Raw genomic sequence first — 26,562 nt, 5'->3', positions numbered from 1 at the left:
AATAAAAAAGGTTTGGATTTGCCCACATTCTTTTCTGCCTCAATTTTGTTTTCTATCTTTCCTTTCTCTCCTACCCTAAGCTGGTGTGACAGAACTGTGGATGGTAAATTTATCCACAGTCCTGCAGTAGGACTGGAATGCCAGCTGTGGACGTCATGTGTAGGAAACAGAGATCTAAAGACAGAAGGCATGTTTTAAAGTAGAATTCACACCAAGAAGTTCAGTCAATATTTAAAATGTAGGAAACTACTGTGGGGACAATGGTGATAAAAATATAAATGCACAGTTGTGCCTTCCAGGTCCTTAACTGTACTGCTAATAAATGAAACAAAAGTATTTCCCCCAGAACTGTGGCAAATCAGAAATATAAGTAAAATTTTAGTATTGATTATAAAATTGCCTGTAAATATTGAGTACCGTTGTAATTAATGGTTTTATATTCTTTTTAGGGGGGCATTTAGAGAGAGGAAGCAAAAAGACATAAAGAACGGGAAAATATCAGCTGTATTTCTAAGATCTGAATAAAAATGAGAGCTTCAGTAGTTTAAAAGCCCTTCATTGCCAACTTCTTTGGAACACATGAGTGTGTGTGGTGGAGCCACGAAGCCGAACAATAGTAAAGGTCTGTTGAAATAGGAGCACACAAAGAAAGGAGCCCAGAGAATGATGTGAATGATTTAATCAGATCGGATTCAAGTTTATCCCCAGATCATTTGCCTTTTATTCTTCATTTCAGTTAGTAACATGTCCATTGGTTTATCACCAAGGTTAGGCATGCACCTTGAGATGGTCACAAAAGGTACACGATACAGGGGTTCATAATTCGGTTATATAGTATATTCAGAATCCCAGGGGAACTAACAGATTCTGGAAATATTGATTAAGCAAGATGAAAAATTCTTATACAGTTTCACCTACAGCAGTGTCAAAGACAAATACACACTTCATTAGCCACAAAGCTCACAAAAAAAGAATTGATTGAAGAATATCTCTGTTATGCAAAATAGACATTTTAAGATATAATTTGATAATATTCTACTATATACTGACATTTTCCTTGATCATTTAATAAAAAAATATTCTCATTGCCAGAATTTATATTTTTAATATTTATAATTGAGGTAACAAGGACAAAAGACTTAAACTATGAATACTGTTAGTGAATTTCTTTTGGATAGTAACACTTTTCCAGAACTAAATGAATACATGACTAAAAATGAGATTTTATATGGAGACACTAAAAGTCTACAACACAGTTGACAAGCTGATAGATAAGTGGTTTGCAAGAAAATGAGGCGGTCTGTGTTTGTAGATCCAACACACGGTGCACAAATAAGAGAAATGAAAACAGACCTATACTACATCAGATTCACTGCCTTCATCAATTCTCAACAAAACCACCATGAGCCGGAGAGGAGCCATTCCAAGCCTTGTGGGCACTTCTCGAAGTTTTGGAGATGTTAGCCATGGGTTTGGCTTCCTGTGCTATGAGATTGTCAGAGAGGTTGACCCATGCACACGGTGGTATTTACAGTTGTTTCCTGGACACTGGTCAGTCTAAAAGCAGAATATTTCCATGGCAAGCACCATTTCAGTTCCAGCTTCCATTCCTGTATAAGCTTTAAATGCCTCACGAAGGTGCAGGACCTCTTCTGAGTGCAAACCGGTCACATCAGGGCACATTCAGTAGCAGAAGTTTCCAGTACAATCCTTGGCATGGCTAAATCTCACTGTCCCTTTTTTCAGCAGTCAAAAATCCATGATAAATTCTGTACAACACTGCAGTCTATAACAGCAGCATCAGACAGCATATTAATTCTTTACCATAAACCTCTGAGTACTTATAGCATTCTATGAGTGGTGTTATCAAAAGAATCACAGTATCTCTAAATCTCAGATAGCTACGTCTGGGTAAATGCATTGCTGTACAAGATCTCTGACATGCAGCTCATGCTCTAGAGCTTGGGAATGAAGAGTGACACATGTCTTTAGCCAATAACAAAAGTGACAATTGTCTTCCTATCAAAAATAAACATGAGAAGTAGGACTTCATTAACAATCTTAAGGATCAATGCATCAAAAGTATTGTCTAGACTGCAATTATATTATGGCATTTCTTTCCCAAAATATCAGACACACTATTGCTGTAGCATTTGGTAGGGATGTGTAAACAGACTATCTTCCCTCCAGACTGCAAAAGACTCCCTAGGGATGTATGCTGGAATGTAGTGATGAATGCTGGTTACTAGGTAGTAGAAACTGATAGTGCAGTAGGCAACTGAGTACTATGGTGAAATCACTGCTTCAGTCCTGCTCATCAAAGAAGATTCACAGTGCCTATTAATTTAGGTAGTCTACAGAGCATCATTAACATTTATGATTTGTATATACAAAGCAGAGAGGCTGCTCCAAGTAGCAAACAAGACAGCAGGTAGGAGGTAGGGAAATCAGTGCTAAGTTTAAAGAGCTTATCGGGGCACATCTACCCTCTACGGAGACAAATGGCATCTACGGTTAAGACAGGGAGCGAAGACAGACAGACCGAAACAACACACAGGACAAAGCACCTGATTAAACACGGCCTGAAGAGTCTGGTTAGTCCTTTGATGCAAATTTTAAGGCTAGTCAAAAACAAAACAGAACAAACGAAAAACCCTCCAGTGAACATCAGTAACCTTTGATGTTCACATAAAATCAGAAATGAAAATACACGAGAGCTTCAGGTAATATTTAAGCACTCTAACCTCTGAAAATAATGACAAATTCTAGGACTTATAGTGGGAGAGGGATGGCTCTATTACCAAGCAGAAATTCCTGGCTAAACAATGCAAGCCTGGCTAGCAGTTACCTTTCTCTCATGTTTTGTGCCTTCCCCAAGTCATTAAGTAAGAGATCTGGCCTCGGCTTGCGTGTAACCAGTAATGACAACCTCTTTGCAGTTATCTGTGTGTACAAACAACCAAAAACATTCAGAACACCAATACAACATTTTTTGAAGATAAGTAAATCAAGAAATTAAGGTATTTCAAATAAATATTTCTATCAGAGAATAAGGGGGGGAAATACCAAGGAGAAGGGCACCCTCCCTGCCCCACAATTCAACATGCAGAACAGGCGACCAGTGCTTTCACGTTGGCAGGATGGCTTGAAGCGAGGACACACATCCTGAGCCATCCGGTCCCAGGACTCTACAACATTGTATTCAGGCGATACAGACAAGATGGCCCATGCAAATGAACTGACCAAAGTCATGTCATGTGCAATCTAGATAGGATCCCAGACATCTTCAGAATGGTTTGGAGTCACAAGAAATGAAGGTCCAGTGAAGTGGTTGGCATTTAGAAGCACACTATTTAAGTATATCTCCCTGAAGATGTGGTTCTATATTAGTGGACTGGCCAATATCTGACACTATTGGTCACTGTATTGCAACAGGAAATTTGGGGCAATTCATACTGAGGAGTAGCACTACTTTTGGATCATCTTGAAAGCCAGAATAAGATGTTTTAGCTACTCAAGTAGCATTTCTGACTTCAAATAGTAATATCATGCAGGATTTATACTGTATTAATGGAGCCTGGAGAAACTCTACATTTAATTATTTCCATTATAGGGTAAACAGTACTTGTATTGATAGAATTTAGTCGCTTGATGCAGTTTGGTTTACAAGATAGATGGGATGGGAGATCGAGAGCGCCTCAGAGGACAAGGAGAGTTGTAGGGTGATGTTACTGGAGAGAGCCTCAGAGCATTGCCTGCCAAGCTCGCTATGTTGTTTAAGCTCCGGGATTTTTCATATCCTTTCATGAAAAAATGCACAGACATCAGTTGAAATCAACCAGAAAATAGACAGAGACAAACAATACCATGAAAAATAATCAAAAGTGCTATTTTTGTGTGTGTGTGTTCAAACCATTTGCAATGAATTCAATATTGGGACAATTCATACTTCTAAACCCAAAATTTACTGTATTTGGCATTCTGAAACTATTAAACCATCTATCACAAATTACAGCTACAATATTCCAAAATATGTTTATGTCCAGATTATAGTTAGCATTGATGTAATTTGGCCATAGAGACTACAAGAACTTCTAAGACTTAGGCAAAGCAATTTTAATAAGATTATAGACTCAACACTTTTAAAGTTCAGGATGTGTTTCTGAAAATTAAAAATACATGAGCTATTTTTCTTTTTCAACTTTAGTATTAGTAGCTAATGAAGCATGCTTAACTTGAAGAGGACACTTGTTTCCAACATATATATTCTTTGAGCTTTACATGTTTAAAAGGGTGATTCATATAATAATGGCATTTAGTGCCATTATCTGGGTGATACAGGATGGAAAGCATATTACCAATCCCTTAGGTAATAAAATAAAATTAAATAAAATGGAAGCAAATGAAATGTAAACTGAGTCATAATTTCAGTGAAATAAATCTGAATTTGATGTTCTCAGATGACTTCAACTCTTTCCCTCACCCACTAGAAATTGAGGCAAATTTTATTTCAGTCCAAAATTTTCAGACTAATGTATTGTTAGTGATATCCATGTACTTAGATGAAACAACTTTTCAGGAACATTAGCTTGGTTGTTTTACTTAACCACTCAGCCAGTTACCCCATCTTGTGACCTTTTGAGTGATTCACATGTTGAAACATTTTCAGTAGAATATTATAGGCAATTGAATGAGTTTGGGGTGCATCTCATATAAAGTGTGACATGAAGTAGAAAGCAAGACATTTGGATGAAAATGGAGTCCTATCACACAGCTTTGGAAATAAACATTTTGGCAGTTCCACTGAACAGTTACAGGGCTGGAAATGAACTTCCTGTAGGGCAACCAAAATTGAGTAAATGCACACAATTCCAATGAGCTTCTTGTCTGGTGCCTCCTCTAGACTGTGTAGTACTCTCCATGGGTTCTAGTGTGCTTGCTGAATGTGGGGTGAAGAGAAAAGAAAGAGTCCTTTGTAACTACCTCTACTTCTTTTAATTGGGACTGAAATAATTTCTCTATTAATCTGACATAGAGAGGCCAAGACAAATATGCACCAAGACAGACTCCATAATAACCTTATAACAGGCTCACCCTGGATGGAACAGGAGAGGAGAATAATGACCACTACCAACATGCACACGCATTGATTTCCAGTAGACTGGATGTCTTCTAAATGGTTTTGTGAATAGACATTTTACCATCCATTAATTATAACAGTGGTTTGGGAGATATATTTTCTGTTGAACAAACATTTACTTGGCTTTGTTCTTTTAACATCCTTTATTATAAAACATAGAAGAGGGTGTGTTTTCATTCCATGCTACTAGATGATGTGATAGTTAATGAAAGAATGCCTTCATTTTTTTTTAAATTGAAAATAATTTATCCTCTACATAGAAACCAGGTGCATGGTAACTCCATTATTACTGCTCTTCTCTGCAGTGACTGACACTATAACTTTGAAGATTATAGAGAAAATTATTTTTCCTATGCAGTAGAAGTTGATTATGTGACCTAAAAATGTAAACTAGATTATAAACATTGATGAATGTTAATTACTGCAATGAACACATTTAAAGGGGTACTTTATACCCCAAGCCCTTTATACAATTCTCAGAAATATAATGATCTGTTAGATAATTTTATTTTAAACACCCAGTGATATATGAATCTTGATTGCTATTCTAAATGTTAATTATTCTTCAAAATTATAGATTTTAAAGTAAACATTTCTTATTTTGTTTACAGATCCTTTTCTTTTTAATATCAGTAATTTAATATCATTTGAAAAAGCTCTCCCCATTTAGCAACACATATTTAATTAGTAAAATTACATGTTCTTTATACATCTTTAGTTTTAACTATTCTAAATATTTCTGATTAGGAATTCTGATACTTTTTTTTTTGCTTAATTAAGTTTTTCCTGGAGTGACTGAAAACATCAATGAAGATTTAATTACTAAGTTACTCATGATAATAAACAATAGTAAACCTACTTAGAACCAACATCAGAATACAAAATTAAAATTTTATTCAGCTTCTAGGAGCATGTGCTCAATTGGGATATTGTCAACACTGATATATATATGGCATGCATGAAGGCTTTAGTTTAGATAACTACTCAAAGGCAGTTGTAAGGAAACACAAAGGTCTTAAATCTTTGAAGGTTACTCTTTAAATGAATATTTCCTTTCTCTAAAGGAATTATGGAATGTTTTCATATTTATATGTGAAATAACAAATAGGAATCCAATATTTTTTTAATTTATACAGAGAGAATTTTTTTGAACTTTGAAATAAAATTAATAGAATAATCAACTTGAAAGTGAATAAATCCTATAGGAAGTAAATATTGGGGTAGAATAAAAGAACTCTATAAGTTATATAAAGGAACGAGGAAGGGCAATGGATGGATTTCTGGTAGATGAGACAATAGAAGACAAAGTCAAAATATCTAAGTGTTTCCATAAACAATACCCACATAGAAAGAACATGCAGCTATGACAATAAGGAAGCAAGAATGTGGAAGAGTTGGTGTTGGAAGGAATGATGAAGTGCAGAAAGCTCATGTGAGCTAATCAGTTTCCCAAAAAAGTCCTCATTAAAAAGTAAAGTTTCATGTGTGAAATAAAATTACATATATCTTTCCATGCAAAATAAATATCTTATTAATTGCTTTGTTCACAAAGTTTTACAATTTTATAGTAAAAGTTGATATTAACGTGCTATCTTATAGTATCCAAAGTTTTTCTCAGATGATTATTAATAGTTTAAAGTAGAAAGTATTATTTGACTTGGAAGAAAATTGATATCAAGACCTTAAACACATTACCTTTGTATAAGCACTAAATATAACACTTTAATGGAAGATGCATAAAATACATGTTTGATCTCATATACATGTAAATGTGTATACACACATATACACATGTACATATACAGAGATAAAGCTTGTTAAGATATATATGCACTTAGTAAAGTATTTTGAACACAAGATATTACTACCTAATGTATATACATATATTTTGCTCAATAGATTTTAGCTATCATTTAAACATTTAAACTCTTCAGCACGTATATAAATGTAAAAATAATAAAGAAACTCATTCAGAGGACTGTAACACATTTTAGCTCAAGGAACACATGGAAATGATGAAAATAATTGGGGTGAAGAATTATTTCAAATATTACTCTTCAAAAAATACTGTCATGTTTTCATGCCTCAAAGACATTAAAACAGAGAAGAAACAAAATGTTCAGAAGAAATGAAAGAGAACTGGAGTATGAATTATGAGATACTTTTTAAGGAGGACATCTTAAAACACTAAAGAATTAGAAAAAACTGCTTTGCATAACAAATGTGGACCTCAATTACAGAATACAGTGGAACAAACTATGAAAGTTTATGTTTAGATTTAGTCATTAAGGGTAATAAATCATTATAGATCTTTACTTGTTCTTTAACAAAGACACTTGCTCAACCATTTTAATTTCGTCAACAAATATTTATCATCTCCTATATGTTAAATACTGTTTAGTGTCTACTGAAAAATACTAATGGATTTAAAATTATTTTATTGGGCCTAAAGAAAAAAAACATGTATTTTTAATTACATAAGTGGTGACCTTTCAAGTGATTTTTTTTAAAAATGCACGTGGCAGAGCAGAGGATCTTGCCCATTGAGACAGTCAGAGAAGTTACCGGTATTAGCTGCCTAGGTAGGTATTGAGAAAGCTTTTTAAAGGGTCTTTAGTTCTTCCATCTGAAAAAGAATATGCCCTTATCGATTGTTTAATCATCATCAATTAACAAATAAAGTCATAGAGTCATTTAGTGAGTACTGTTTTAATAAAAAAAGATAACTTTTAAAGACTATTAAAATAATTAATGACTGACCTAATGATATTTACCTCTTCTGTTAAAATTCTACCCATAGACACATGGTAAATGAAAGGATGAAGGAAGTATAAAGAAAAAAAAGGGTAATGCAACAATAAATTAGTCTGTCATAATGGCGATTATAAAGTGCTTATAATGAGAGAAGATGTAATGGAGAGTATCAAAGATCACCACATGCAGCGTTCCTTGGAAAATGAGATGAATGAGCATTTTGCATCACTCTTACTCAATGGCCAAGTTACCTAGTATGATTTGATTAAAAGCAAATGCCTACCTTTCCTGATCCCTCCATCAGATGTGCACGTGTAATCACCTGTCGTCAACAGGAAACACGTTTCCCCTCTTCTGTTTTTGTCTCTGGTACTAGAGCGTCTGATGGGGAGCCTTTCTGGAGGTGATAATGGCGGCTCACTTCCTGTACTGTCGTCACCTGATAACACTGGTCACAGCACCATGCCCATTGACAGACAGTGATGGATGCGGAAATGAGACAGTACAGAAAGTTTACAACAGATGCCTGTAGTCCGGTCACTCAGTATACAAAACACAGTAGTCACATCACAGTATCCACCACAATAAAGAAAAAAAATTACACGGAGTAAAATGGAAATGTATCAAAAAAAGGGAGAAAGGTTCCTTACAAAATTCTGATTCGTTTTTGGAATCTATCTCATGGAATAATTAGCTTTCACACTGGTGCTGTGAACTCAAAATAAGGGCAGTGATCAATTAGCACAGAGTTACCATGTAATGTGTTACATGTTGTTCAGATACTATGAATGGAGATGGTTAAGAGTGTAGCATCCTTAAGGAAAATCTCAGAAGTAGTTACTGGTCTTGCAGTTCTTAAAGAGGCATAGTGATGTTTACTTCTGCATGCTTGCCAAGGGCTTTCTCTATACCTATATCTGCCTGCACACTAGTTTGACATTACAATATTGAGTAGAGAGGAATATGTGTCCTTTTTACCCATGCTTTTCTTAAGGATTCTGCATAAATACACTGAGAGCAATGTCATGAGTAACAACCTTCTCTAAGTTCTCCCTTTCAGATAGATATTCTTAACACTTGTCGGATATGTGCTGATGGAATCAGCAGGTGAATTTCCAAATGCATATAAGGACTGAGGAGGAAAATTTTGAACAGCAGTTCATCTCCAGTCACACTTCTTTGAGTCTTCTGTTTGCCTCATAAAAATTTTCAGAAGCATCTAAGATGGGGCCTTGCTACTAAATGGTACTTGAGATCACCAACAGTCTTTCTTTTTTTTTTTTAATATAAGAAATAGTTAAAGTAGATCTAAAAGAGCGGTATCTATTTACTTTAAATTTCAAAATAAGCTATTTCAATTGTTAATCTAAAATATATCTTACTAGGACATAATAAACAAGCAAGAACTCTGCCTTGGCTTGGACAGACTGACTCTCAAGCTAGAATCAATCAGCTGTAGATTACATCTAGCATACAGGGTGTGGGATTCCAGCAAATGCCAAGCAGTAAAATATTCAAACTTCAGTTCTAGAAGAGAGTAGAGACCAAGGCACAATGCCATAAGAAATGATTGTCAGAAAGAGGTGGAATTTTGTCATTGGTTACCATGACAGATGACTTGTGCTTTGAGCAATGGTGAGTGCTTTTTTTTTTTTTTTTTTTTTTTTTGCAACGTATGTAACTTTGCATCATGAAAAGTATTAGGTTTAGAAATCCCACCTAATTTTAAAACAATGAAAATTTGGTCAATCTAGCATATTACTAATAATGAGCTTTCTCATTGAAATATCTGTCTTCCACATCACCTCTTTAGTGTCTAGGCCTTTGATGTGCAAGCATCCATTCTCCTTAAGTAACTGCTTCTCGTGAATGAGGTTGAGATGCAGAGTACCATGAGGCAGAGGTAAAACTGAGACAAACACACCAAGCCAAATGATATGGAGGTGAACATTTTGAGAATGCGGAATGGAAAATGGTTAAGATCATACCATCACATCATGCGGAGAAACAAAGAGACATTGGCACAGAAGCAACAAATGGGCAAAAGAGAATATATTGGCACCATCAGCAGAGGTCAGTCCCAGCAACGTTAGAAAACCCCACAGACCTGCTCTGCAGATCTATATGCAGAAATGCTACCGTCTAGCTACCTACGAGCCTCACATAAACACACGCTTTATGAGGAGTCGAAACTGAAAACTCATGTATATTTACAGAAAACAAGCACAGCTACCTTCTACCTGTAGGATACACTGATCTACAAAGTATTCCATGGGATGCATTTGGAATCGTGCCTTACCTGATCTGTTATGTTCCAGAAGCCGGTTTTCTTTGCCACCCAGACACGTGTCACTCTGGGTACTGTTGCAAGTCATATTTAATTCTGTCTTGCAAAATGTAGGTGAACTTGCCAGAGGAGCGGGAGGAATGTGTTTCTTTCTTTTTCTCGGAAGTTTCTGCTTCGCCATTGCCAAGGAGTAGTACATTCCAAAGTTGTTGACAATGACAGGCACAGGCATGGCTATGGTCAGCACTCCAGCCAGAGCACATAAGGCCCCCACCAGCATCCCTGACCATGTTTGGGGGTACATATCCCCATAACCTAAGGTAGTCATGGTCACCACAGCCCACCAGAAACCAATGGGGATGTTTTTGAACTGTGTGTGCTCACTAGCTGAAGGGTCATTAGGCTGAGCGCCTACCCTCTCAGCATAGTAGATCATCGTAGCAAATATCAAAACTCCTAGAGCCAGGAAGATGATCAGCAGCAAAAATTCGTTGGTACTTGCACGAAGAGTGTGTCCAAGCACCCTCAGACCTACGAAATGGCGGGTGAGCTTGAAGATTCTCAGGATCCTCACAAACCTAACCACCCTGAGGAAGCCAAGCACATCTTTAGCAGCTTTGGAGGACAGCCCGCTGAGTCCCACCTCTAGGTAGAAGGGGAGGATGGCCACAAAGTCAATGATGTTCAAGAGATTTTTGACGAATTCAAGTTTATTGGGTGAAAAAACAATACGGACTAAAAATTCAAAAGTAAACCACACCACACACACTCCTTCTACATACGTCAAGGCAGGATCCGTTTCGATTTCATACTGGAGGACAGCACTTGTGCCATTGATGACTGGCTCTGTCTTGTTTTTAACAATATTGAAAGCTTCGTGTGTCTCCAGGCAAAAGGTTGTGATGGAAACCAAGATGAAGAATAAAGAAGCAAAAGCAATAAACTGCAGAAAGAAAGAAACAGAAATAGAGTGACCTGAACCATCATAGACTTATATCTGAATCCAGAAGACACTGATCACCATCAACCCAAAGGGATAATGGGATATTTGAGGATTTCACTTGGGATGGTTTTCAAACGCTAACCAGGCTGGGCTTGTAAGGTTCTCCAAACTCTTGTCTTTGCTCACATATAGACAAAGCTTTGCTTTATTTTGTATGAAAGGGGGAAAACTGTGAAGAAACCATAAAAATTATTTCAGCACAATTTTTAATGGCAACATTCTGAAAAATGAAACAAAATTATGACAATAGCTCCAATTTTGACAGTTGCATACGACGTGGAAATTTTTTTAAAAAGGTTTACAACTGCACATATAAGTCAGATTACAATGGTGGAAATTTAGGAGCCAGGCAAATGTAGCTGTCAGTTTCTATAAATGTTTTGGATATCACGCAATATGAACATGAAAAAAATACTTACAGTGTATAACATTACATTGAAGGTAGAAACTGCCCAATTAAGTAAATCTGGGTGGGGGCAAACTCAACCAGCAAGAATTAAAGGAGAGAAACTGAGTTAGGGAGACAAATTAAAATACAACTATCTTCATATGCTTAAAATAAGAACTTGAAAATGCTGAAGTAATATATTATAAAGCTATTTTTTTCAAAATTAATGATTCTACTTCTTCAGTTAATGATATATAAAAGCATACATACCTACAAATGCAGATTAATCCTAAGAACTCCCAGTTATATACTTCTAGCTAAAACCACACACTGTTGAACTGATTCACATCGATCTGCATAGGAACACTAACACTATCCCCTTTTTACAATTCAGGAATTGGTCAGGAGCATTCACATTCCTTTTTTTCTAAGTCAGTTCATATAAAGTGACAGGTACAGACAATTGCTGTGGGATAATGCTGTTGTACAGTGGTTTAATAAAACACTGATTGGCCAGTAGTCAGGCAGAGAGTATAGCTTGGGTGAGCAGACTAAAGGAATGCGAGGAAGAGGAAGAGCAGAGTCAGGAGTCACCAGCCAGACACAGAGGAAGCAAGATGTGGAGGAAGAACTGAGAAATGGTACCAAGCCACATGGCTAAACATAAATAGGAATTATGGTTTAATTTAAGTGTAAGAGCTAGTAAATAATGAGCCTGAGCTAATGACTGAGCAGTTTTAATTAATATAAGCCTCTGTGTGTTTACTTGGGGGAGTAGGAAAGATTTGTACCTACCTCAGGCCGGGCAGGACACAGGAAAACTTCCAGCTACACTACCACTATCCCCATTTTACAATTCAGGAACTGGTCAGGAGCATTCACATCCCTTTTTCCTAAGTCAGTTTATTTAAAGTCTCAGGTGCAGACAATAACCTAACAAATTCAGCCAAAGCTTCCATGCCTTAAAATTATCAAATTCCAAAAAGAAGAATGCAAATTATTGAAATCCCTTCCCCAGGGTCACACAGTTCCTAATACTACAGATCTGAATATTTGAAATGCAGATGTTGGAATGAAGGGCACTGCTGTCCTTCACAGGAGGCATTGCAGAATGGCTGAGACCTCTACTATTCTCTTATACTATACTTCTAATATCTTAGAAGCCATACTTGCTGAATGAGCAAGCTGTTCCATTCTTAGATAAACAGTGGAGTCACCAGGAAAAAGAAATTGTAATCAAGCAGGAGTCTCTTAGTTGGAAATAATGGGAATATTTCCAATATCCAATCTGTCTCTTTACATCTGCTCTTCAAGCATGGATGCCACTGAGAAGGGCTGAGCTGTGTCTCAAAAAAAAAAAAAAAACAGCCCCCTCCCTCTTTTTAATTTAATAAGCTTGTGAGGACATCACAAAATGACTAATCAGGACTGTGACTGTCTGCCTTAGATAACCACCCCAAATTAAAGAGTTACCTATGTAGTCTGGGCACATTCATCTTATAACATCGAAGAATTGTGACTTCTACAGCTTTGACCTGTCCCCTGTGCACATCTTCCAGGCACCCTTGGTTTGGGCATTATAGACCAACTGTTCAGTTTTACAGGGGCAGTTGAGACACTATTTCCATTTCAATTTTTCATTTCATGTTCAAATAAATGCACAGCTTGTTCGGTCAGTTGTAAGACCTAGCATCGTTTCAATCTTACATACACTAAATGATGATGTGCTGTAGTTTTCTGTGATTGGTAATTCATTCAGAACTCCACCCCTATTTTAGCTCTAGATTTGAAAGTTGTATTTGTTTCTGATTAAATATGAAACCTTTTGTTATCTGAGCCTTGCCTATGGCCCTGCTCTTCACCCCACCCAGTCTCCCACAGTCCCCACAAGGCAATTCTGTCTCCAGCATTTCAGATTAGGCATAATGTTTTAGCGGCAAAGTCTATGGTCTAGTAGTTAGGCTGTAGTTTGATGGTCTGCTTATACAGATCTTCAGTAATCACTTTTTTCAGTTGACTCTGTGGTCTTAAATGTCATCATTACATGAGACATCCTAACAGTTTCATCTTTCAGACAGTCTTAGTGTGCCTGCTATATCCAAACAACAAAACAGTTCTATAATAAGCATTGATGCCTGTCAAAAAAAAATCACTGATGCTTTTATAATTTGGCATTTCTCTATTATACCATCATTCATTAATGCATGCATAGAGCATATTAGATGCTTCTCCTTTCCAGGCCTCAGGTCAAGCTTTTAATTTAATAGCAGTTAATGAAACAGAATCTACTGAGGAATTCACAGGGCACCAAAGATACAGACATAAAAATTCATTAATCACAGAAAAGATCTATAATTGTGGTTGTCATAAGTTCAGTAAAGCAAAAATAGATGAGATTTTGAAAGGATAAAATGTGGACTGTATGTGGGATGAAGGGTCCCTGAGACCTTTGTCCACAGACTAAAATGAGGGATGAGCATAAGTCAACTGTATAGAAAGGCAAGGGTTTTAAAATCATATAAGAAGCATTTAAAGAAAATCATTCCATGGCTGTTTGTTTTGAGAAAGGATATCATAGCTCAGGCTAGCCTTGAATTCTTTATGTGTGTGATGATGACTGTGAACCCCAGGTTCTCCTGCTTCCAACCCCCAAATGCTAGGGTTCCCTGCATACTCCACCAAGTATGGGTTTGCAGTAGTAGAGATCAAACTCGAGGTTTTATGATTGGTAGAAAAGAATTCTATCTCTCAAGCTACATCTCAAGCCAGTTGTTTTAATTATTTTTTTTTTCTTTTTCAAATGATGGTTGGTTGCAATACCACAGAGCTGCAGGTTTTCCAAATCTGCCAACAGTGCATAGACTATTATTTATAAACCCCATCTACCACACATACTGTCTTTGTAAAGGTTAATCTATTTCTCTGAGGAAATATTATTAAGCAGAAGTATCACCTTGGTGGTATTAAAACATGGCTATAAAGTGACTTTAGATCAATGGTTCTCAACTTTCCTAATGCTGTGAGCCTTTAACACAGTTCCTCATGCTGTGGTGACCCCACAACCATAAAATTATTTGCATTGCTACTTCATAACTGTAAATGTGCTACTGTGATGAATTGTAACATCTGTGCTTTCCGATGGTCTTAGGCAAACCCTGTGAAAAGATCATTTGACTCCCAGAGAGGTCACAACCCCAAGGTTGAGAACTATAGCTTTAGAGGCACTTAATTACTGATAGTGCTACTTTGAGTTTGTTATTCTATATGATTTACTTGTTTGAAACTACTGTACTAAGTTGAAATGATATAAAAGCAGAAAGTGCATATTATCGTGATTTTTTAATTTAAAACATAGATGTATTTTAGTAAACCCTCTAAAATACAAGTATTACCTCAAAATGCTATTCTAGAATACTGTTTTTATGTGCGTTGAAGCAGTTGTATTTGGAAACAATTTAAGTTGGCCACCCTGCTCCTAGAAGAGGGTAGAACAAAGCTCCATTCAACAAAATCCACTAAAGAATATGCAAAAGTATGAATTCTTTACTCTCCACCACCATGAGATATCAGACTTTGTTCTGCTGGAAGAGGAAATCTGCATTTAACAAGCTTCTTAGGTGATTAATATGCATATTAAAATCGAAAACCAATTTCTTGTGTGTTTTTTTCAGAAAACAGATAAAACAAATTATCCAATGAGTTGGAAGAGTTTTCAACTTACAAACATCCATCCATATTCTTAAATAAAATTCCCTAGGGGCTTACTAATAAATATTTACCAGCTCGATAGAAGCATGTCTGGATGTTTATATCTACTTTGATATAATTCTTTTTCTTCAAAAATAGTTTTTGAGTGAATAAGACATCTGAACAATCTATAAATGCAAACAAGTTTAAAACATAAAGCTTTGGAGACCAGCAGCTATTTCTGTAAGCCTTTGCTGCATGTAGCTATCGATATTTGTGTCACCATTATTTTAAGAACCGTAACAAGGGGCTGGAGAGGTGGCTCAGCAGTTAAGAGTACTGGATGCTCTTCTAGAGGAACTTGGTTAGAGGTGCAGAGACATATATGCTTCCAAAACACCCATATGCATGAAATAAACACAAAGGTTAAAAAACATTAAAGAACTATAATGAGAACTTAGAAGATGCTTCTGCCAAAAGCATCTGCAGATGCTCAAGTAATAACTAAAAGCAAGATGGAAGTTTAGCATCACTGCCTTCATGTCTCTTTCCGTGTGAGTCATTCTCCTCTTCAGTCACCTTGGATTCCAGGAACAACAGGGGTAGACTATAAAACTCTTGTGATGAGTGGAAATTACTATACAGATTTCATCAACTTTCTCTGCTCCTAATAAGTTCTACATGACCAATCCTGAGATGATTATGATCAATCAGATCACAGTTTGACCAAGACTGTGTGTTCCTCTTGATACTGACACTTAAAGCTCTTAAATACCAACACAGGACTATTTCCTCATCTCCCCCAAACTGTCAGTCTGTTTAGAGTCCCTATCCTGATTTTCACAAATTCTTTTCCCATTTGATTTTTGGGGGAGTGATTCCTTTGGGGATCTCAGTATTGAGTCTTGGGCCTAGGACTCCACAGCTGGACCATGCCATAAGTTTGTATTTTGCATCATATTTTATTACTGTATAATAGCTATGTGTAGCTCTCACTTTTAGGTACTTTGTAAATCTGCTGGAGAATGGTATTACTAACATTGTAAAACAATGATTCCTAATGATCGTCTGCTGTACTCACACAGCAATCCCTGTCCCATTGTCATTGGTGCGCAGACCCACAGCCCAACATTGTGCAGGAAAACAGAATCAGAATTGGAGGTCTCCTTTAGGTCCCTCCCTTCAGAGATCAGGGAACCCCATGGAAGAGAAGGAGAAAAGATTTTAAGAGGCAGAAGGGATGGAGGACACCAGGAGAACATGGTCCACCAAATCAACTAAGCAGGGCTCACATGGACTCACAGAGACTGAAACAGCAAGCACTGGGCCTGTCTGGGTTTGTACCTAGTCTGTAGCTAGAGTTATCTCCAGTCCCACCCTGGCCCACAGCCACTCAGATAAACACACAGATGCTTATATTATTTAAACGTCTTGGTCTAATGGCTCAGGCTTCTTGCTATCTCATTCTAATATCTTAAATTAACCCATTTCTATAAATCTATATATATCTTGCCACTTGGCTCATGGCTTACCAGTACTTTACATCATGCTTCTCATGGTGGCGGCTGGCAGCATCTCCTGATTCAGCCCTCCAGTTCCCTGAATTCTCCTTTCTCTTTGTCTCGCCTATACTTCCTGCCTGGCTTCTGGCCAATCAGCACTTTATTTATTAACCAATCAGAGCAACACATTCACAGCATATAAATATCCACAGCACTGGTCCTCTGTGTATATATTTTGTCTGTTAGCTTGTTTTTTTTGTTTGTTTGTTTGTTTGTTTGTTTGTTTTTGGTGGGGCTCCTAAGAGTGGAAGTGAGTGTGTCTCTGACTCTTTACCCTGTTCTTAGGACTCTTTTCCTCCTCTTGAGTTGCCTTGTCCACCTCAATATGAGTGCTTTCGCCTTGTCTTGTTTTCTTCTGTTTGGCTGTCTCTTGGGGTCTGCACTTTTCTGAAGAGGAAACAGAGACGAGTGGATTGGGGGAGAGGGGAAGTGGGGAGGAGCTAGGAAGCATGGAGGGAGGGGGAGCTACGGTCAGGATGTAATGCATGAGAGAAGAATCTATTTCAATAAACTAAATATGTAAAAATAAATGAATAAGCTAAGGCTTTTAGCATTTTAAAAAAGAGGCATCTATTTTACAAGTAGATCATTGTTATGTTTATATAAAGTCAGAAAGATAAACAATTTTTTAAAATTGTTTCAAAGTTAAAGACCAGGCATGAACTAAAATGCGAGAGTTGTAAGAAAGAACGTGTGTGCTATATGACATGAGAGGAGTGAGAGATTGTCTTCTGCCTGCTTGAGAGTAGAGGATGCTTAAGAGGGTAGAAGCTGAAGTTGGAGAAGGGAGGAAAAAGGCAAAACATCTAAAGAGGAGCAGAAGTTGATGGTGTGAATCAAACAATTACCTGCACAGGCTCGCCAGCAGAACACTGGACAGGCAAGGACAGTATCACAGCGTAGGATAACACCACCTCTGTTTACCCACTAGCCAAAATCTATTAATTCTGCTTTAAATCATAAAGGCATTGGGCCATGTGAAGACAAAAAGGTGGAAATCATCTGTGAGACAAGACAGCCAGAGAGGTTCAAACACAGAGCAGAGTACTCAGTGAGGGTAGAAGGCATCAGAAGTTTGACATCAGTGAAAATCTTAAGAGGAATGAGTATACTGTCTCCTGTGGGATGAAGAGAAGCTTGGTTTATTAGCAATTTAGTTTACATATCAAACGAATGGGTGATGCTAGGAGCTTTGAAGATTGCAATCACCCAGAGGCAAACATTGGCTGCATTAGTAACAACTTGACATGATTTATCTGAACTTTATTTTAAGCTCTTCTGGTACAGAAAATGTCTTCTTTTCTGGCTCACTGAATAGAGCTGAAATGGTCAAATGTGAAGTTAGAGTGAATATTAAGAAAAACAAATTAGAAGGAAAGAAATTGGGGAGGAGATAATTTGGTTTTCTTCTTCACTGAGCTGCACAGTCATTATGAACTGGAATTATGTCATACCCATTTTCTAATCTCCTACTCCTGGAGTGGTCATTGGTGCCTAGATGGTTAGTAGAGATGAAAATAGAGGTGGAAGAACTAGTCAGATGATAAATAAATAAGAAAAAATAAGGTGCAATTATATTTCTTTGGGGGTAAAAATGCTAATTAAAAATTAACAGAAATTAATAAAAATAAATTGAAGTAAATTGTCAAATTTACAACAGAAGCCAACCAAAGGGGTCCATTTTTTTTTCCAAATATTGCCAGCAGTGCCCCCCATCCATCCTGTTAAAAGAATGTGTCTGATGGAGGAACCGGGCAGCATCACGTTGCCATTTCTCTTGCTTTTCCATCAAGATCACACCACAGACTCCCAAGACATTAAATGGAAATAAAATTACACAAGTTAAATAATTAAAGGGTTCGAAAGCTTTCAGACAAGGTGTGTCATGTGGACTGAATTCAGAGAATTGCTGCATAATTCCAGGAAGTTTCAGAATGAAATTACGCCTTTAAAAAAAAAAAATGAGTTGTGACTCTAATGGGTATAGACACTTCTTCCTCAAGTCTAGTGCCCATGGTTAGTTGCAGGAAGTGGATAGATAGTACTTCTTCTTCTGTTAGCACCATGATGAGCAAGTCCTCAGAGTCAGGGCCTTGCATAAGTCCAATTTACGTAATACAAGCAGTCACACACACACACACACACACACACACACACACACACACACACTTAGAAAGAGATTTTTGAAAAGAGAGTCTATTCTCATTTTCATCATTTTCTCTTTCCCATTAGTATCAAAGTAAATGAAACTGGGTTCTATAGCTTACTCATAAATACCAAGCTTTCTAGTTGATTTGTGTCTCTTATTTTTGCTCCTATAACCTATATTCATTGCTGTGATTTCGTCACATTTTTTTTAATTTCACTTGAAAGCAATTTTCCCCAAATAAGGGATTTACACATTCTGTCCCCACCAGGCCAAAAGCATGAAGTAACTATTCAGTTTCTGATATTGACTCAATAAAAGGATAGATTTTTTAAAAAATATATTAGTGAACTATGCTAGGGTTCCAATAGTCCCAAAGCAGAATCTGTCATCTCATTTACCTAATAACTCCTGATCAGAAAACTTGACCTATCATAGAAAAAAAACTTAAAGGGAAACTTGTTATGAAGAAAATAAAATCAATCTTATTAAGTCAATAAGGCAAGTTAATGCTTGAAAATTAACATTATGGGAGATGTTTATTTGTGACTTTAATATGTAATGCAGAATTTTTCACTTGTTAATTCCAAGTGAAATAAATCCACTATTAATTTATGATCTAAGGACATATGTTTTTCAAATTGGGATATGACACTTCTATATTTTCATTGCTTTCTTTCTTAAATAAATGACATAAAGACAGGTGAAGAGCAAGAACATTCTGGACCAAGGTATCAGATGCTCATGAAGACCCAGATACAATATTTGCACTTTCAGAAATCTATTGTACTATATGTCCATATTAAAGCACAGGAAGAATGAATGTGTAAGGAGATGTAATTAGTTAGCAATTGTATTTTGAAAGATGCACAGATGCATGAGTTGATGGTCTACCCATAATATAGCATTAAATAGTGGTATAGGTTAACATGTATTGAAATGAAATAGTCCCAAATAATAGTGTTAAAATAAAGACAGATGTACACCTAAGGAAACAAATAAACAGAAATACTATGTTTTAGTAGCAGTATATATATATATATATATATATATATATATATATATATATGTATGTATGTATGTATAAGGCAGTAGCATTGGATTGGGTATTGTTAAAAATTGCTAGTGGAGTATTTTATATATAGGTATAATATTACATATATAGGTATAAAGCAGTAGCATTGGATTGGGTATTACTAGTGGAGTATTATATATAGGTATAATATTACATATATAGGTATAAGGCAGCAGCATTGGATTGGGTATTGTTGGTGGAGTGTTATATATAGGTATAATATTACATATATAGGTATAGGGCAGTAGCATTGGATTGGGTATTGCTAGTGGAATATTATATATAGGTATAATATTACATATATAGGTATAAGGCAGTAGCATTGGATTGGGTATTGCTAGTGGAGACTCCTGTCTGAATTTAGATCTTCATACAAAAATTTTAATCACACATCATAAGTTTAATTTTAAAATAAAATTTTAATAAGACAACAACTAAAAGAATATTATATTTAGTGTTTGAAAACCTACTACTCTGAACCTTTTTCTGGCTTTATTAGTCAAAACTTATATAGCAGAGTTTTTTTTTCTTTGTTCCTACAGCCTCTTAAACACAGTAGATGCTCTTGGTTGTGTACCTATTCAAGTCTTACGCACAAGCTTTGCCATAATTAACAAGAGCATTGTGCTTTTCACAGTGCTATGGCCTAGAAGACGACAAAGCACATCTCCTTTATTAGTGAGTCTACCCTCCAGAGTCGTCCAGACAGAAGTAACTAGGCATCAAATCTCCTGTTCCCATGGAGAACCGAGAACGGCTTGAGCTCCTTCTCAGACTGGCGACATCAAGCTTGTATCATCCTGTTCTCCCATTTAAAAATAGAACCCCAGGTTTTTGTAAATTCATAGGACTATATTAGAGTGAGGAAAGCTGATCGCACATCAGTAGAGCCTCTGCACATGATTATAAGGTTCATACATCAGTGGGGATGATGAAGTTTCAGGCATCTATTTGTAAGCATGTATATGACATGTGATACATATACTTTTTTATACATGACATATAATATACAAGTACAGATTATATAAAGAAATTATTATATTATGAATATAGGCCTCCAAATATGACATAATTTAACATCCATTACGCAAAAAAGAAAATATTATTAGGTATTGACTTGGCCATTAACATTCATGTATGCCCTAATAATCCATTTTTTTACTCTGTTTTTTTAAATATTTTGTCCAATATGAATATACCACATTCCCTTTATATTTTTATTTCAGACTAATTTTAAGAGAATCCTAACTGTTTAAAATCTGTTCACATCTAAGTATAATTTAGGAAGATACAGGCAAGGGAGGTTTGCATGATTTATTAGTGTTATTGCAATAAATGCCAGAATACCGTCATGTAACCAGCATTGAGAATAATCAGTTACGAGACACAGAGCAATTTTAGTTTTGTAAATCTCATAAGACTTAAAATGTTTTTCTATATACACATTTTATGAAATTAATTTTTATTGTTTATCTATACGAAAGGAAAAAAATGCCACTTCTCACTTATAAGTATGATTTAAGCTATATTTCATAAATTCATGACATAAGGCAGACTTTCCATCTCTAATTTCAGTTATGGAAAATGCCTCTCCAGATTTCTGTCTTTAATAAAATACGTGAACTTGTGTTTTAAGTGATTCAGTTTGTCTTGAGATGAGATCACCTATTCCATCACAATCAAGGCTTTGAAGCCTGGGCTGTGGATTTTGTAGCAGACATGTCCCCCCTTGCTAGTGAGTACAAGTGAGGACCCCCAGTCCATTCTGCTACATTCCAGCAGGCATCCTCGTTTGTGTCTGTGTGGGGTTCGCTAGTTTGTGTCTGGGGTTAGGTGACTCTACAGTCTCACTTTGTGCTCTGACTGAAGGCCATGTGCACTTTTTCATATATTCGGTAATCCTCCCCAGGAGACACAGGGAAGTTTGTGGTATGACACAAAAGCGGTAATATAGGCTGTGGAAATTAGAATCTGGTTACAAGAAGCATATTAATTAAAATCCAGAAGGGATCAGTTGGCAATGCGATGGAGATGCACTGGAGATGGGCCTTGGTGTTGCTTCCCTTCACAATTTAACTAGAGCAACAGATAATGAACTGTGGTCTGTGGACTGCTAATGATCCTTAGACCTTTTCCAGGGTTCACAAATAATAGTACTGAAGTAATACTAGGAAATGATATTTAATTTTCCTCTCATTGCCTTACTAGTTTACAGTGGAATTTTTTTTAGTGCTCTGGGATATGGTTTCTCAACAGATTGACTGCAGAATCAGGCAAAAGAATCTTAAAATAATTGTCTTGTATCAAGCCAAATAAGAAAGATATTTGAAAAAGTAGACAATAATGCTATTCTCTTCATTTTGTTTTTACTCTTTCAGAATTAGTTTTCTTTTTAAGATTTTAATTTTAATTTTATTTAAGATTTTTGTTTTTAATTGAAAATATGTATGCTTATATCACTGGGCAATTTCTAGTTGAGGAAAACCACCGAGTCCCCGAACTTTTATAAATCAATAAGAGGACTAACTCTTCTGGCTCACAATGTCTCCAAGACATATGCAACACAGATGACTCCTTTATTAGATGATAAACAATATGTGCTTACTTTGCCAAGAACATTTCACAAACATGAAAAATTTGGGCTCTAATCTAAGGAATTCTAAGACTCACAGGAATTTTGAATAGACAACAAATTTGGCCCACTACCCAAATACTGGGGTTTATTGAAATGAATTGATCTCATTTACTTCTGTAAGTCCAGCAACCATCAATGTACCAATAGCAACTAAAATGTCATTCTCCAGCTGATACTTTGTGATTCATAATCTTTATTTCCAAATCAATAACACCCTTCACATTACTCACTGCAATATGAAGGTGATCAAAACAGGTGCTCACATGTTTTTTGTACTGAAATTCTGATAAACATCAAAGCATACTTCCTAATGTATTGTTCAAGTCTGCTTTTTCACTATACGCTTTTAATGATACATCCTTCTTGTTTTGTATACTCTATTTCCAATTAGCCAAAAAGACACGACTCATTTTCTTCCCTCAATGCCTCCATCTGTTGAATCACTGAATCCTGTAAATTCTGACTCTAAATATCTATGACATCATGATCCCTTTTTCTCCATTCCTGGAGCCAAGGGCTTAGCTTTTAATTTGCCTTTAATTAACTTTTCTTCATTACTTGGAATAATCGCCGCTTTAAAGAAACAAATGTGACTCTGTCCATCTGTTCAAAATAGTTTAATAGCTTCTAATTACTTGCTAACCCATAATATCCTTTACCTAATATTCAAAATGCTTCTTCACATGGACCTTCTTAATCTACCCTTCCCACTGTGAATATCACCATCTCCACGATGTACCAGTCGTGTACATATGGTTCTTTTTTCCTTTTAAATACAGCTGTTTGCTTTGTGTGCTAGCAAAGAAATGTACAGAATTGAAGATTCAACTCAGAAACCATGTGGTCATTGAAAAGGTCCCTGATCAAAAAGACACAAGCAAGCTCTTTTTGTCAGCTCTTCATTCATCTCTCTACTGCGACATTCATTTCTGCCATATTCTCTTTTCTTCTTTAATAACTTGTATGCATTTTCAGAGTAAAATTAATTTGCTTTTGTGATAAAAGCATTGAGGCTCATAAGCACTGAGAAATGATGCTAAAGGTTTCAATCATGTCAAGCATACAATATTCATTCTTGCTTCCTTGTTTTACACCTAGGCATTTCCTCCAAATAGGTTTTTAAGGAGGCTCATGGAAATAAAGGAAACAATGTCATGGGAAGAAAAATAAAAGCTGTCGTGAGAAGAATATGACAAAGTAAATAAGAATGGGGCATTGTCGGTGTTTCTAGGACAAGTCAATGCCAGAGATGTGAAGGGTGAACATGCAACTGCCTGAGGGAAGGAGGCACAATGTCATACTATGCAGAGTCCGGAAGAAGATATGAAGAGGCTCACTGAATGAGATAATCCACTTTTTTTCTTTTTGTAAAGTAAAATAAAATACAGATTTCAAAGGATTAAAAACATACTTGGTACTTGGAAGTGTATGTGGCAAGTGCATGAATACACAAACTTTACTGTGCACACAACAGTACAGAGAGATTACCACAAGTCATCACAATATTTCATTTTTTTGTCTTTCCTAAAAATAATGTGTTAATTCTAACAGAAAAGCTACACAGATGATGTCAGTGTTTGGTCACATTTTTGGGTTTAAACTTCAGACATTAGTAGGAAATAATCTTGTTTCTGAATGTCAAATGTTTCTGAATACTATGTCTAGAATTGTCGAAATAATACTCTTTTTAAAATAATGTCAAAATAATATTTTTTAATGTAACCTGACAGAGCCATAGTATCTATGTATTATTTGTTATTGCTCTTGGCTAATTTCCTCAAAATCAGTCTGTTGAACTTAGAAGATCAGGAAATTAAGAAATTCATGCATGTGCCACTGGTAAGGACAAAGCTAGCAATAACTTTACCTTGCCAGTAGAAACTCTATCCTGACGTAAGGAAAAGAATGATGTTAAAAACCAAGATGCATTTTTAAATTCTAAAAGTGACACTAATAATAATATCAACTAGGCAAAACTCAAAGAACATATATATCTCTTAACAATAAACTTTTATTTCATTAAATCTTCTGGACAAAGAGCATAGCAAATTGCTTTAATAACATCTTACAGAGAACCAAACTCAGGTTTGGAGAGTAGAATAAAGCTGCCTGCCTTATAACAGCTATATTATCTCTAAATGTGTCCTTTTAAGTAATAATTTTTCACTCTACTGAACATAAAGACTTAGAACATAAATGCTAGACTATACTTGTAAACAATATTTTATTCACATGTGCAAAGACACATATTAAACGTTGGTTATTGAAAGATAAGGTATAATAAAACTGGAGAATGAGAAATCCTAGGCTTTTCTTCCTCACTGTCTTATGGATTCTTCAAAGTTCTTATAAAGTAAAAGTACAATAATTAAATTCTTGTTTCCCATATGTGGAGCAAACTAAGGAAATGAGCATGTAGGTAAAATAAAGTACATATTTGGCCACTAAAGACTGGAAAATTGTAAAACCTATGAATGGACAAGTGTGAGCTGGATCATTCCTTTCCCTTTATATTTCCATTCTAACCTCTTGCTGGTGGAAGAAGTGATGTTTTCATAGATTATTTAGCTCATTTCAGGGCTTCAGGAACAAGGTTTACAGGCCTTGCCCTTGATACAGAGGTAACAGAAGGAAAACTATTGAATATTTAATAAAGCTAGAAAATACTGCATTTAATATATACTCTTGGGCTTGCACAGAGCTGACCCTCAAGGAAAGACAGAGTCTCTTTCCACATGTAGACACTCAAACATAGAGTCAGCCATCCATTCTCTAAAATGACACCCACAATGTGAATGGCTACAGTCTTAATACCAAAGAGTTTTCTTTAAAAATTGATGTGAAATGCTCTTAGCTAAATGAGAGCAAATGACTGTGAACTTTCTGTCCTTTAGGGTTTCCTGTACATTTAAAAAAAAACAAACAAACAACAACACAAAAAAAACATTTATTTCTGTCTTTTCAGACTTCAGCTCTTTTGACAATGGCCAGATCTTAGTTAGGCTTTGTGCTATATTATTTTGATTTCTTGTTTTTGTTTTCCTTTGCTTGGAAAAAAAAAGGTAAATTTTAGGAATACTAAGCAAACCAGTCATGCAAGATAGTCAATAATTTATTGCATATCAGACAATCTTTTTTTTCATTTTCGATTTGACAAATGTAAATATTTCTTTAAATGCAGTAAACTTTTGAAAAGATTAGAACTGAAAAAAATAATCCTCATCCCTAGAGGTCAGAAAGGGATTCATGGGATTCTTAAAAATAAATAAATAAATAAATAAATAAATAAATAAATAAATAAATAAATAAATAAATAAAATAAATTCCATGTGATTATATTTCTTCTCTGTTCAGCAAACTTCTGATTTTCTTTTATGATATTTTGGAGAGAAATGTTTTGAGACAGGGTCTCACTAAGAAGTCTCAAGGTTGTGATCATTCTCATGCCTAACCCCGAAGCCAGGGCACCACAAACATCTGCCACCATGCCGGAATTGCAAATATCATCACAGGTCACGTGAAAGTCTGCCATTCAATAAATATGTATTTTCCAACAAGCAAGTAAAGGTTCTCAACTGTGAGGTTCTAGGAAGACCAAGATGACTCCCCATGTGTGAGAAATACATCATCTATATCGAGGGGGAAAACAGAGAACCAAATGCCTTTAAATGGGTAGGCAAAGGAAGTCCAAGGAGGAAGACAAAATGCTGAAGAAATCGCCAGACTAGTCCAGTTTCCACTCATGCTTCCGCATACAGAGCTACCTTCTGTTGAGCTTATCCACTGCCGCGCTTTTGCCAGAGGATGAATGGAAGTCTTTTATGTTTAAACTTCCAAAATCAGTAAATAACCAGAGGTTTCCCCATCTGTAGGGGTCTCACCAGT

At 36.0% G+C, this 26,562-nt stretch overlaps 1 protein-coding gene across 11 annotated transcripts in view; it reads right to left on the bottom strand.

The window, feature by feature from the left end:
- Nucleotides 1-664: 664 nt before the first annotated feature.
- The window catches only part of Kcnc2 (potassium voltage-gated channel subfamily C member 2), a 188,378-nt gene continuing 162,480 nt past the window's right edge, over nt 665-26,562 (bottom strand). For 2 of the 11 annotated variants that reach the window (XM_015993243.3, XM_042263102.2), the window contains exons 3-5: nt 10,194-11,124; nt 8,178-8,342; nt 665-3,800 (exon numbers count right to left, since the gene is read on the bottom strand). In XM_015993243.3, the coding sequence (XP_015848729.1) occupies nt 3,664-3,800; nt 8,178-8,342; nt 10,194-11,124 (1,233 nt within the window). In that variant the 3' untranslated portion in view covers nt 665-3,663. Of the gene's footprint in view, nt 4,940-8,177; nt 8,343-9,699; nt 9,804-10,193; nt 11,125-26,562 lie in introns of all 11 variants that reach the window. The other 9 variants (XR_013045552.1, XM_015993249.3, XM_015993252.3 and 6 more) reach the window with 9 other exon arrangements.

Source organism: Peromyscus maniculatus, chromosome 18 (assembly GCF_049852395.1).
Source record: "Peromyscus maniculatus bairdii isolate BWxNUB_F1_BW_parent chromosome 18, HU_Pman_BW_mat_3.1, whole genome shotgun sequence".
NCBI classification, from domain to species: Eukaryota; Metazoa; Chordata; class Mammalia; order Rodentia; family Cricetidae; genus Peromyscus; species Peromyscus maniculatus.
The sequence above is the reverse complement of the archived record's forward strand: the minus strand, read 5'-3'. Positions and strand labels throughout refer to the sequence as shown.